Source organism: Dunckerocampus dactyliophorus, chromosome 4, assembly GCF_027744805.1.
Source record: "Dunckerocampus dactyliophorus isolate RoL2022-P2 chromosome 4, RoL_Ddac_1.1, whole genome shotgun sequence".
Taxonomy (NCBI): Eukaryota; Metazoa; Chordata; class Actinopteri; order Syngnathiformes; family Syngnathidae; genus Dunckerocampus; species Dunckerocampus dactyliophorus.
Window position 1 is genome coordinate 6,515,293 of NC_072822.1, and position 14,532 is coordinate 6,529,824.

General features: G+C 40.2%; 1 protein-coding gene across 3 annotated transcripts in view; it reads left to right on the plus strand.

Annotated features, from left to right (window-relative positions):
• Window positions 1–14,532, plus strand: part of ipo11 (importin 11) — a 118,207-nt gene that overhangs the window by 47,327 nt on the left and 56,348 nt on the right. For all 3 annotated transcript variants that reach the window (XM_054772928.1, XM_054772930.1, XM_054772929.1), the window contains 4 exons: window positions 3,294–3,420; window positions 12,187–12,220; window positions 12,530–12,570; window positions 12,641–12,757. In XM_054772928.1, coding sequence (XP_054628903.1) covers window positions 3,294–3,420; window positions 12,187–12,220; window positions 12,530–12,570; window positions 12,641–12,757 — 319 coding nt within the window. The remainder of the gene's footprint in view (window positions 1–3,293; window positions 3,421–12,186; window positions 12,221–12,529; window positions 12,571–12,640; window positions 12,758–14,532) is intronic.

A 14,532-nucleotide genomic window follows, 5' to 3' on the forward strand; every position in this document is an offset into this window, starting at 1 on the left:
TCTTTACCAGAGGCCCTCATTAAGCGGCCTGAGGGCCACATCCGGCCCGCCAAACATCGCACAAATAATGTAAACCATTCAGTCTAACTAGAGAAGGGTTTGCTCATGCAGTACTCCCTCTGCTCTGCAGGGGGCGGCAATGAGGCGTACGCGTTATAATGAAGCAGCAGTAGAAGAAGACTGCTCGCCAAAAAACAATGATGGTGCTATCAACCCCAAAAAACAAAAAAAAAGAAAAGCAGACCCTGAAAATTTGACTTTTAACAGCGACTGGACTACAAAATATGCATTTACCAAAAAGAAGACAATGTGTTTACTTTGTAACAACGTCAACGCTGCTTCAAAGGAATAACCTGCGGAGGAACATTCAGCCGAAACATCAGAACTTTGATGCAGTCCATTACACTCCCTGAATAGTGACTGGTAGGGCAGAGAAATAGTCTGTTATTTGAGGACCCCTGCTCTATACTGTGCAGAATTTAGGATTCAGGTTTTTATGAGATATGCGCAATTCTCAGCCTGCCTTCACTTTAAAACGTTAGTCATTGTCACCTCCTACTGTAGATATTCTCGAGATTTGTGTTGTTCTGCCACAAGGAATCATCTTTTATTTGCCTGTGATGTCACTTACTTGATACTTAATATGCTCAAGTGGAGCTGCTGTTTGCAACCTGATTAATTGTTGCGCTGTGGGACTATTCCCAAAGCCATTTTTCTCTGGCACTGACATACCTGTTTGCTCATATTGGAAAAGCACACCATATGTTTCAGTCACAATAGAACCTTGTAAAAAAATAATCAAAATGCTATGCAAGAATCTGTCGGCTCTTGGGTTAGCTGTAAACCCTGTGGTAATTAGATGATCGTCTATTGCTTGATCCATTGGTTAAATGCCACTCTTTGTTTCTGAGAGGATGAGGAATCAACTCCATTTAGGCTTGTTGGTACCTGTATTAAATACGTTAAGCTTTAAATTTCAAAAAGACTGCCATATACAGATTTTTCAGTATGTCCAAACTAGGGATGAGCCAGATACTCGTTTCAGACAAGTATCCTGTAATGCATTTTTGCAGAGTACGAGCATGAAACGAGTACAGCTCGTCATTATCCGTAATCGTGATGAAGGAAAATCCTCATTGGCTACTTATGTATTCACTCTGCACACTCTGTGATTGGCCAGTCACACAGTGACCGCCCCTCTCTAGACGTACTCGCTACAGTCAGAGAGAGGAGCCATGCCTCTCACTCTTTCACACACGAACAATACAGACAATGACCGTCTGCTTGCTTGGCTCGACTCCAGCTCATGTTCTGTATTTTGCTTCATTTCGGTATGTATATTTAAAGTTAGTTGGTAGACTTGTTAGGTTATGTACGTGGTGCATTTGACATGAAGGAGTTGAAAACAGCTCGTGTTGCGTTGGTCACTGCCTCCACTCCGGACTGTTTTTTTTCTTTTTTTTAATTTTTAAAAAAGGTTTTCCTCAGCTTAGCTGGTATCTAAAGTTACTTGGTAAACTTGTTTTGTTTTGTACGTGGTGCGTTTGTAAATGGCTCGTGTTGTTTCGGTCACTGCCGTTGTTTTTGTTTTTTGTCCACCAGCTTGCTTCGAATTTGGCTGGTGATATTAAACTCAGTTGGAAAACTTTGCTAGCAATACTGAACACGGTGCTTTTGAGAAAACTACAGTGAACAAGGCTGACAGATTATTTCCCTGTTTGCCATCACTGGATGTTTGCATGAATCACCAACTTCACACTGGTCATTAAAAAATAATTAAATAATAAAGTCTTACAGATCACTTACACACACATAGCCGAAAAATAAACAATAAATATAGAAACTCTGATCAGTCCATGTCAATTTCAAACTTAAAATAATGTACTGATTTAAGCCCCACCTATTTATGGTTAAACCACGCCCACTCCGAGTACAGATGCGGATACAGATCATCAGATACAGATAGTGATGTGCTTGCTCATCCCGAGTCCAAACACATTGTTGTGTCTCTTTAAGTCCTGAGTCATGTTGTGTAGAATCGTCTGACTATGAGCCTAGTTTTTGTTCCTTCATTCCTGGCAAGTTTAGAGGAATTTTGAGCAACCCAAACCCAAAGAGTTCTCTTATCTCTCTGCTCCTTGAAGTGTCCCTCCACTCATTTCCGTGCAGACAGCCCTTAGATTCAGTAGCTGCCTCAGATGGAAACAAGGACGGATGCTGGGTGGCATTTCATTTCATATTACACTCTTCTCAGCCACCGGGATTTTGTTTTCATCAGCACTCATTATGCCTTGTTTCCAGTGTCGCTGTGGTTTTTCGATCCCTTTTTGGCATGCATACTTCTGTACTACATCCATCCATTCTCTGTGCGACATTTCTTATTTAGCGTCACAGACCTGCCAACTCTTCCGGGTTCTGCGGAAGACTCACAGAAATTGCCCCTGTGTACCGACATCCCAGATGAAGTTACAAATCTCCTGGATTGTGATGTTTTTGTGTGGATATAAAATACTGTAGCTTTAGCCCTGGCATTGAAATGATGATGAGGAGGTGGTCAATCAACAACCTCTTTATTGATACAAACAGCTGCGGGTTTCTCCTGGATTGCAAACACCAAATGTTACCAGCACTGTGGTGATGTCATGGGCTGGAGCCTATCCCATTGAGTAATTAGATTTTCAGTTGAGCAATTTAGCTATTGCGCGAGCCATACTGTAATATGATAAATACACTGTGTGAGTCCAACTGTGTTCGTAACGTATCCCTATTGTAAAACGTGCCTGTTCGCAGACTGTTAGCTCTTTAAATGGAAACTGGAATCGTGAAGTGATTGTCCCCCAGCTCAGTCGCCTGTGTATGACGTCACAACCAGTTGACTGTGTTTCTTTGCTAACTAACACAATTACACCACCCTCGTCTTGTGAACTTAGTGTCTTGTGACACCCCGACTAGTCACTGTGTGGAATTTTTTTCAACCCACCAAAAAAAACCCAGAAGAGTTCCCATGAGGACAGGGCCTGAATATGCAAAATCAGAATGTCGGTGGCAGATGCTATGAGCAAATGCCTGTTTCATCATTTGATCAGCAGGAGGAGTGTTTCGTGTAGTGATTGGTTAGCAAAGTGGTTAATTTCTCCTAAATATGCTGTGAGACGTTTGCAAAGAAGAGATCTATTAAATATTATTTTTATTATTTTCATACATGTGGAACTGTGACTTGTAACATGAAGCATTCAATGTACACTGTATGCATGTTCAAAATAAATTAACCATAACCATATTTTGCTCTACAGGTACAAACTGATTCGACGGAGAGTCATATGGCTAATAGGTCAGTGGATCTCGGTCAAGTTCAAATCAGACCTTCGGCCTTTACTCTACGAGGTCATCCTCACTCTCATGCAGGATCCCGACTTGGTGGTAAGTCAGCCTCTAAAGCCATTCTTGTTTACGATCGTTTTATCACAGTAATCCTCAAAAATCCCGATGCTGAACAAACAAAAGCCCTGTCGCTAGTGAGGGATTGTCTTTAGAATTTTCTATGCTAATTCCATTTTGGTTCATCCGGTGCATTCTTCAGCCAATATGTTATCATGCAGTAACAATAACAGTCATCCTTCATTTAGATTTAATTTATTGCCTCACGAGCTCTGCTCTTGATTGATGAGTTTTCTCTGAACAGTATTCATACAAAAGCCATTTGAAAAATTATGTGCATTATTTGACAGTTTGAGTTAATCACGTCGCCTGATTCAATATTAAACTGAATCTTTCATGGAGTGACTTTTTAATTACCTCTCAAAGTTTGTTATGATGTAAGCACTACATGTATGTTTGAGGTCCATGCATTGACATTTGAATGACACATTTTACATAACTCAATTAAGATTGCACTAATTAATAGCAAATAATGCACATGAAATCCCATGCCCTCAGGGCTGTGAGGGAAGTCTTAACATTAATAAAGAACAAAATTAATAATTGCACATCCCCTGCTTTGACGTGTGATTAACTATTTTAATTTGAATTTCTGGTCTAATTAAATCTTGGAATGTATAGATGGACACATAACATGGCTAAAATAAATAATGAATACTATGTTTTGAAGCAAGCCAAAACATTTCACTTTGATAGACCCACACTTACTCACCTTTACCGCAACCATGTTTTCTTTCCTATTCAGTGGTGTGAAAAAGTGTTTGTCCCCTTCCTGATTTGTTTGTTGCACCTAAATGTTTCAGATCATCAAACTAATTTAAATATTAGTCAAGGACAACACAACTGAACACAAAATGCAGCTTGAAACTTTTCATTATTAAGGGAGAAAAAAATCCAAACCTACATGGCCCTGTGTGGAAAAAGTGATTCCCCTCCCCATTAAAACTGAGATTAATTCCCCCCGTTAAAACATAACTTAACTTTGGTTTGTTATACCTGAGTTCAACTGGAAAAGGTTACAAAGCCATTTCTAAAGCTTTGGGACTCCATTGAACCACAGTGACAGCCGTTATCCACAAATGGCAAAAACATGGAACAGTGGTGAACCTTCTCAGGAGTGGCCGGCCAACCAAAATTACCCCAAGAGCACAGCGACGACTCAACCAAGAGCTCACAAAAGACCCCACAACAACATCCAAAGAGCTGCATTTTGATGACCCCCAAGACCTGTGGGAAAATACTTTGTGGTCCGAGACAAGACAAAATTTGAACTTTATGGAAGGCGTGTGTCCCGTTACAAGCTGGCGTAAAAGTAACGCCACATTTCAGAAAAAGAACATCATACCAACAGTAAAATATGGTGGTGGTAGTGTGATGGTCTGGGGGCTGTTTTGCTGCTTCAGGACCTCGAAGACTTGCTGTGATAAATGGAACCATGAATTCTGCTGTCTACCAAAAAATCCTGAAGGAGACTATACGGCCATCTGTTTGTGACCTCAAGCTGACACCAACTTGGGTTCTGCAGCACGACGATGATCCAAAAATTCTATTGTGCACTGTATTTATTACAATTTATATACCTTTATTTTTTTTAAGGAATTAGACAATGAAGCTGTTGAGTGACAAATGTTTGCAAATTAAAACATTTTTGAATGTTACTATGTTAAGTCTATAAAAATGGGCATCCCTGTTAATTGTTTTGACTTCTGTTTTGAGAGTCACCCAGACTGAGCAGTCACAAATTGAATTAATAAACTTTGCTTATAAACAACACATTTTTTGGAATTTTGCCCATCATCCACAATCCCTATATGAGGCAAGAACACACATCTTTCTCTTTTCTGTATGCTCTTCATAGCCGCCAAGCGCTGGCAGTTTTTCACTAAGAATGAGCGTAACTGGGATTCACCTATTCCACATATAAACCTATAATATAATAGTATAGCCTATTATACTTTGAAAAATAAAAAGAGGGATAAAGTTCCTGCATTCGTTCTTCTGTAATGGTTATGTTGCACTACTGCTTCTATGCTGTGTTTATATGCACAGATGTTAAGGTGTCAAGTTTAAAGCAGTTTTGTCAGGTATTCCCAGTAGGAGGTATTATAATTTTCCTTGAATTTGCTTGGTTAAGCCATCTTTAATGACCTGATACTGTGGTGATGTAGGAAACGGTTAATTACTTTTGCTCAGCAGCAGTGGGGCTTTGAAGATTTCAAAATACGGATATACGCTTCATTTTGCAATTTAATGAAGTCATGGTACTGTACAGCAGATAATATGTAATGGAGGACCAACAAACCTAGGTAAGGAAATGTGAAATTAAATGCCCATATCGCATCACAGCTGAACACAGTAGATGGAGATAGCTGCCATTTGATTTTATCAGGTAAAGGTTCGACATGGTATCTATGCATCTAGTATAAGTGCAAGTTGAGCCCTACAATTATTTCCCCAAAGGAAAAGAGTTATTTTTTATGTGTTAAATTAGCTCAAATTTTAAGACGAGTTGAAAAATTGCAAGAATTTAAATTTTGCACTGTTGAATTTTAAGGACTAAGCAGAGCTTCAAAATGCAAAAAGAAAAAAAAATGAAATGGGAGTGATACAAAAAAAATGTTTGAGTAAGCAATTTATTGCAAACAACCTGAATCTGAAATAGGCTATTCATCAGCCGATGAAAAGTTTAAGACCATAGCTCAAAAAAAACAGAAACCCACCTAAAGTAGAAATACAATATTCAAAAAAGGACTCGGTAATGAGTAGCTTAACCATTCTTTTTAATTACCTCAACAATTGTTTTGGGCGTGCTTGATGACAGTGTTTCCTGGAGGCTCGTAGGAATGTTGCTCCAGGTGGTGAAGATGGCTTCATGGAGAGCATCCACTATCTGGAACTGATTTTTTTAAAACTGTAAACCATTTTTTTTTAATTCCCTTGTCATCCATCCCCAAGTGTCATTTGGATTTAGATCATTGGAACACGCAGGTGTTGTTATTCCTCTGGAAGAAGTCTTTTGTCGTGCAGGCATTATGAACTGTGGCATTGCAGGGTTTAAAAAAACAGTCATTGCCACACATGTGGCATGAGGGCCTTCAGTCATGACGGATGCTCCCTGCAACATCTCCACATAGCCAACTGTCGTTTGACGCCCATGCACAACCTGAAGCTCCGTTGTTTCATTGAACGAAAAAGCACCTCAGATCATGATAGCGCCCCCTTCACTGTGCCATGTGGAAAACATCTCAGGTGAGATCTTCTTGCCATGCCAGTAATGTTGGAAGTCATCAGTACTATCAAGGTTCATTTTTTCTCCTTAGAGAATAAAACCTTCTTCCACCTGTCACTGTCCCATGTGGCATTGAAGGAAATGAGGCCTTTGAAAACGTTTTTTTGTTCTTAAAACCTTCTCTCGCAGATGCCATCTAATGGTTATTGGTCTGCACTACGCATCAGGAACAACTTTCATTTGGACCGAGGATTGACCCATGTCTTGATGGACAGCCAATCGGACCCTCCCGCTCAGGGCTGGTGCAATTTTTTGGGTGGTCTACCATAACCCTCAGGATCTTTGAAGAAGTTTCAAAAGACTGTCTTGCCATGTCAAAACTCGGCATTAAAAAAAACTCAGCATGTGCGTGCTGCGAGAGGCCTTGCTTATGCAGCTCAACAATCATTCAAAGAGAGAAAGCGTTTTTGCCTTTGCCATCAAGAGATCATGACAGTGTGAATACTTGACAGAAAATGACATTGAATCCACATTTTTCCCAAGATTTTGACCTTTTAAGATTCAAGATTCAAGAGTTTTATTGTCATATGCACAGTAAAACAGGTAGTTATACTATGCAATGAAATTCTTATTCTGTTCATTCTCCCAAAAAAAGAAAGAAGACTGTGGTATTAAACTTTTGATCAGCTGATGGACAGCCTATTTCACTTTAATGCTTGTTTCCAATAAATTGCGTACTCTGTAATGTATTTCTCTCACTCCCATTTCTTGTTTTTGCATTTTAAAACTCTACTTAGAACCTCCCTAAGACCCAACAATGCAAAATGTAAATTCTTGCCATTTATCAACTGGTCTTAAAATTTTGATCTGGAGTGTGTGCCTTTGGCCTTGAAGCAGCCACTCTTGTTTTATGATATACTACGCCATGCCATTTTTTTTTTTTTTACCCTAGAGTTTAATAGTTTCCTTTTGGAATTAGCGAGCATGACCAAAGTAATTTTCTCCTGATTTATTTTTTTAGTACTTTACCACCAGTGTGTCTTTTACGCTATACAGTTTCAGACTAATTAATAATGTTAAGCCAATGTTCTAGTTAATCATTTCCAGACACTCAATTTGTTTTTCATGAGACCAAATTTCAGCAAGCAATATGTTGTGTTTTGCACTCTGCGGGAGAATAGAAATGGAGTTATTTTGTCTGAATGAATAAGGCCAGTGCTGATGGCATCTAATGGGCCTGATGCAGGAACCTTTTCAGTATGCAACATGAATTTATTTTGAGTCGTATTTTCAACGTAATGTTGGTCTTTGACATCCTTTTTTCATGCTAAACACTCAGCCGTGTTTGTTTAAAACTTGTGGGTTCTTTATGGTTCTCGGGGGAGAAAGATAATTTTTAAATTGTTCTTAGCAAGTGCATGATGTTTTTTTTCATTTGCCTTGGTAATAAGATATCGCTTCTACTTGTGCTCTGTATTGCACTGCGAAATGAAATGAAGTGTTTACTCAAATATCATTTTTCAATGGTGTAGAAAATTAGCTGTTTTCACTTTTTGTATGCAAATGAACTGCTAATGCAAATACTAATGCAGACCTGCCGACATGTATGCATTTTTCGTACACAGCGCGCATTATGACACTTAACTACGCTTGTATGCTTCACTGCTCATAGGTACGCATTTTGTTGCATTTTGCTGGTTTCAGTTTTCTTGCTCAATCCTCTGCGCTTAGTGTGATGTGCACCTACAGAGAAATCCTCCGGCTGCGGCGACACTTACCATTAAGGCTGTGATTGGTTGGCTTGTAGATCAGTTCCTGTGTGTATGCGACTCGTTCAGAGGGCAGACAGCCCAACTCTGCGAATGCCTTCTCCTCCGATTTCAGCTCCACTGACTGTTGTCACACATCGATTAGCTTCAGCAGCAAGAACACTCCCCTAACACTCCTCTTCATTGTTCACTGGTGACTAGAAGCTAATAAGCTAAGGCTACGTATGTCCACACGAACACGGATGTTTTCAAAAACGCACAACTCCCCCATGCTGAAAGTCAACCATAGCTGACTTGGTGGCACTTTCTGTTCATCACTGGAGTGAGATATTAGATGTACAATGACTGTACAATGTCGACTATTCTAAGACGCCCCTAAAAATATGTATCACTTTCTTTTATTCTTTTTTTTTTTTTTTTTTTTACAAAGTAACAAAGAGGTAATAATAAATGTGTAGTGAGGGGTGGGAAGTGCTCATTGTATTTTTTTTAGTGTTAGCAGGTCTGCAAAGGGCAAATTGTTTGATTTTTAACACAAACAGAAATATGTTGAAATCTACACGATGGCGACATTTAAGGACCCTTTTTGCGTGGTAGGTTCAGTAAAAGTTTATTCAACACAATGACTCATATACTCTATCGTAATATTTTATATTCTTAGGTAATGATGACAATACATATTTGTATAAATGTATTGAAATATTTTCTAGCTTTCAACTGGTGATGTGTATTGTTTACTCTATCTTTGTTGTAGAATAAAAATGATATAATATGTAATGTGCCTCGTTGATAGTAGCATTACACAGTGAAAAATGTGCTCATGTATTGTTCTCTGAAAGCTTATTGCAAACCTTCTAAAACCCTCTTTATCGATTTGAGCACCACTGATAACATCTGTCCTGCTGACTCATTCACGCCCGTGCATCTTTAAGTCTCCCACCCATTTCTTCACTCCTTTACCTTCTTTAATTCCTCTTTTCCATCTGCTCACTTTTCCCGTGGGCGTCATTGGCCCCTCCATCACTCTGACGTGGCGAGATTACAGTTTGGATCTAAAAGTGGATGGGTGATGCTACTTTGTAAAGCAGAAAACGGCCAATGCTGAGACATGAACGAAAGGTTTACAATAGCCGGCCGGAGCTGGCCACTGTTGGAATGGCCCAGTGTGAGTGCATTATTAATCAGTTTAGTGGAACAAACATGAAATGAACAGCTCGGAAATGTGCTTTATGCTAGAAAAGTGCAGAATGACAACATTACTGTTTCTTAACCAATAAACGACTAGTTGGAGAAGTAAAATAGAACGTTTGGCCATCAATGGAAATTATTTTTCCCTTTCATTCTTACTCTTACTGCTATTTCAAAACAAATGTAATAACCCTTTTATACAACACTTTTTAATGTGATTTTACTTGTCACTATGCACTTTAGCATATCACCACTATAGGGTGATGGAAACAGTGATTTATGTTTTGATTTGACCCTGGGAAAGGTGCAAACCGCGACCCTGTCAACTGAGTTGATGGATTGCTATGAAATTTGCTGCCCTCTTCATTAATTCCTGACTTTTCATCTAATTTCCATAAATTAACTTATTAAATGTCAGCCATGGTTGGTGAGTACATCACTTGTGCACACTTCAAAAGCATGTTGTATTATATTGTATGTGGTATGGGCATTGAACAAAATGTCCATGATTTGCTATGGGGAAATTTAACAATCAATCAATTTATTTAGTGTTATTTTGAAGCCACCTGTTCTGAACTTTTATCTCCATGCCGCATACCATGGCAAAGAGACCACATCCTGGTGAGCTCAATGACTTCAGGCTGGGAGCCCTGACATAACATGTGATGAAGACCATGGAACGGCTGCTACTCTATCACCTGAGGCCACAGACCCACCACACACTCGACCCTCTGCAGTTGCAGTTTGCATAGCGGAAGACGCCATCATCTTCTTTCTCCACTGATCTCTTGCTCACCTGGACAGAGGCAGTGGTGCTGTGAGCATTACATTTTTGGACTTTAACACCATCCAGCCTCAGCTCCAAAGGGACAAACTGGCACAGATGGAAGTAGGATCACACCTGGATCACATGGACCACAGACTACCTGACTGACAGACCTCAGTACGTGCGACTAGGGAACTGCAGGTCTGACACTGTGATCAGCAGCACGGGAGCACCGCAGGGAACTGTGCTCTTTCCTGTTCTGTTTACCCTGTACATGTCTCACTTTCAGTACAACTCTGACCTCTGCCATGTACAGAAGTACGCGGACGACACGGCCATCGTGGGATTTATCAGGAATCGACGGGAAGATGAAAATTAGATACTTTATTCATCTCCAAGAGAAATTTGAGTGAGAAATCCAAGAGAAATCCAGAACTTTGTCAACCTCCACCTTAACACCACCAAGACAAGGGAAATGGTGGTGGACTTCAGGAGAAACAGGACACACCTAGAACCTGTTCTCATTAAAGGTGACTGTGTGGAGGTGGCTCACACCTACAAATACCTGGGAGTGCATATGGATGATAAACTGGACTGGACTGCCAACATAGATGCTTTGTGCTGGAAAGGGCAAAGCCGTCTGTTGTTCCTCAGAAGGCTGGCGTCCTTCAATGAATGCAAGAAGCTGCTACAGATTTTCTACCAGATTGTGGTAGCGAGTGCCCTCCTGTATGCAGTAGTGTGCTGGGGGAGCAGCATGGACAAACTGGTGAGAAAGGCAGGGTCTGTCATTGGCACTGAGCTGGACAGCCTGACATCTGTGGCAGACCAAAGGACACTGAGGAGGCTCCTTTCCATCGTGGACAACCAGCATCATCCGCTGCAGAGCATCATCTCTCGACAGAAGAGCCATTTCAGTGGCAGATTACTATCACTACCTTGCTCCACTGATAGAATGAGCAGATACAGTACTTCAAAACACACATAAGACTGGACTTAATTACTTATTATGTGGTGTTATTATTATTATGTATTATTGAAATTGAAGTGATCTTTTATGTATTCATTTATTCTTATTCTATTTTCTTATTTTTCTTAACTCTCCTATTTTGCTTTGTTTTATTTTTAACTGATTATGCTTATTAGGACACTTTTGCAGAACTGCTGGAGATAAGTAAAGTATATGTCCTCTATTGAGTGCCATAATGCTGCCTGGAAGAGTTGTGCCACAGGGGAGGTGTGCGTGGATGTAACTCAATTTCCCATAGCTGATGTTAGATTGTCCTGTCAGTCCCTCGAGGATTTTGCAGGCTATTTTTTAATGATTGTTTCAGTCTAAAATGCCTGATTTCAGTGCAGATTTTTCACAGAATTGCAACAAAAGTGAAGTCAAGGGTGGGAGATGCAGGGACACATGTCATCGGCCAGATAGTTTTGAGTTTGAGTGCGACTCAGGTCAAAATGTGCAGGGATTGGACAAAGTCATGAGGGTGCACGGGGGTTGGTTGAATTTGTGTGAACTGGCATGATCGCAAAATCCGGGAGAGTCTCTTCTTTTGGCAGCAAACTAATTTCATTGAGACTGAATTAATAGCACCTCTGCTGGTTGCAGCCAGGTAGCACACTCGACATTGCCGTAATTGCTTCAACAAGCAATTCCTCTGAATTACTAAAGCTCAGTTGATTATTATGTCCCACCACAATCCAGACTTATCTGGTAAAAGTTGAAGTGGGATATTTCTCTTGCTTTTCATAACATATTTTTTGTTGTGTTTTTTGTTTTTTTTTCCCCACAGGTGCGGATTGAGACGGCTACAACCCTGAAACTTAATATCCTTTCCATACTGAGATTATTGCTCATAAAACAAATGTAACAGATAATGTAATACGGTGTATTGTTGATCCCACTGGGCTACATAGGGTTTATAGTCTGCTATTTATTTTTTTCTATTATTATTTGGAACATTTTGTGTATTTGGTTTGTGAAAATGTTCCCTTTTAGATAGGAACATTATAATTGTGCTTTTGAAATCAAAATGTCATCCACTGGTGTACATTGGGGTGGTGTACACCCATGCATTTGTAGCTGTTGTTGACTCATCATATTTCTTCAGTTTAATTTCTTTAATTCACCGCCACCCGTTGATGACTTTGAGTTCCGGACTGAGCAGTTCCTCCCTGTGAGTACGCGCCATCCTTTTAAATACAAGTGAAGGTAAATGTTTAGTAATTCTCGCTAACCTTCCACAGTACCTGGAGTCTATCTTTGGGCTGCTCTTCCAGTTGTTGCAGCAGGTGACAGAGTGTGACACCAAAATGCAGGTGCTCCACGTCATCTCCTGCGTTATTGAAAGAGTGAACACGCAGGTGAGATTTGACAAGTCTGTTTCGCTTGAACTTGAATTCATTTCCAGCAAAGAGAAATGTTTTTTTGGGGAGAGAAGGTGGAGTCTTTTGCTGCTTGTAGAAAAGGTCACTCAAACTAGTCACACAGACGGTTTTGCTGGAGTGGATTACTGGATCTCAATGACTTTTCATGCTGTCACTGAGGACACAAGTCCAGTTCTTTACTTTAATGCTTTTAACTGTGAATTGCAAGGCCTTAGGCAGCTGTTGCATCCATGTCATTCCTCATTGACATCCATAGCACAGAGTCCCCCTTTCACCATATTGCCATACTAAACATTTTTTTTACATGAAATAAGTTGCCCTAATCCACATGCCTGCCAACTCAGGGTCTGTGGAAGCTGACCCTCTTAATGACCTCCCCAGGCTCTTTTCAGATCCACTTTAAGCACCTTCCATTAAACGATGCCTTGACTTCAATCTGTCACTGAAATGGCTTTCATCCTTGTGAACTGTCAGTCTAGTTAAGTCTTTCCCCCAGTCCCCAACCCGGGACTAAACCTCCAGAGTAGGTGCAAGTCCTATTAACATTCTCACCCTGCTCCAAAGGGATTTTGAGCCCACACAGACTGTCAGGACCCTGAGAAAAATACACAATGAAATGACCAAGTGTGGAACGGCGTCAATCGACGATGACAACAAACAAATGTCGAACTTTTCGTTTTTTCACATTTGTCATCTGATGGCTTTGTTTTCTCTCCGGGCCAATGTTCCTCATCTCCTTTTCTTTTTCCCCGTCTGCATTCCAGCTGCCTCTCAAAATGTAATCAAGCAAAAGATCCCAGTGTGGCTTCCATAGCCTGGTCACATAGCTGTCACAGGGAATGAATATCTAATTCAACATTCAGCACCAGAAAAATGTTGTGGACTATATGCTAAATAGTTGAGCAGATCTCCAGGCGTTGTTGTTGTAAAAATACTCCAATTAGCCTCTGGCTTTTAATAGCATCACACATTATCAACTATGCATAGCGAGGATGACTGTGGGTAAAGCTGGTGTGCATCGTCATAATGAGAACACTTTACACTTTACACTTTTCACGTTGATTATTGAGGCTGCTTTAACCACAATAAAGTTTAAACAGTATACAATTATTTTGCTGCATATTCAATCATATAATAATCTACTATGTGATTGAGGTTCTTTTAGACTAGCTGAGTAAAAATGCACGTATCGTGTTGTTCTGATTTGCATTCTCTACTCAGTAGTAACACTACAGAGGTTTTCACTATTGATATAAATTTTTTATAAGCAAATGTACTGGTTATTATCTTCGTAATAAAGTTGTCTTTTAAGCATTTTCTGAACTGTTAGCTAAATGGAGGAAAAGGCTTCTTGAGACGTCATCTGTACTTCTGTGTAGAAGGTGTCGGACGTTTCGCTCCTCATCCGAAGAGGTTCGTCAGCAAACTAATAAGTGCTGGTAGCTTAGGCCTTAAATATAGTAAGAGTGGGCGGAATTGGTGTGCCAACACCCTCCTCCTATTGGTTCGTTACACTAAGCCTGGGCGGAGCAGTGGTATAATCCTATCCTGTTATTCACACCTACGATAAAAGGGAAGTGTCGCTCCCTGAATTGGGTATGAACGACTGATACTGGCTTGTTAGCATCTATTGTTCTGGCTCGGCCCTGCCTTCACCTCATTTGCAAGACTAAGAGCTGTGGGTTTTGGTCTCAGTAACCTGCTGAACACAGGGTCCAAATTGAACCTCAAACCACCATTCCGATTCAATG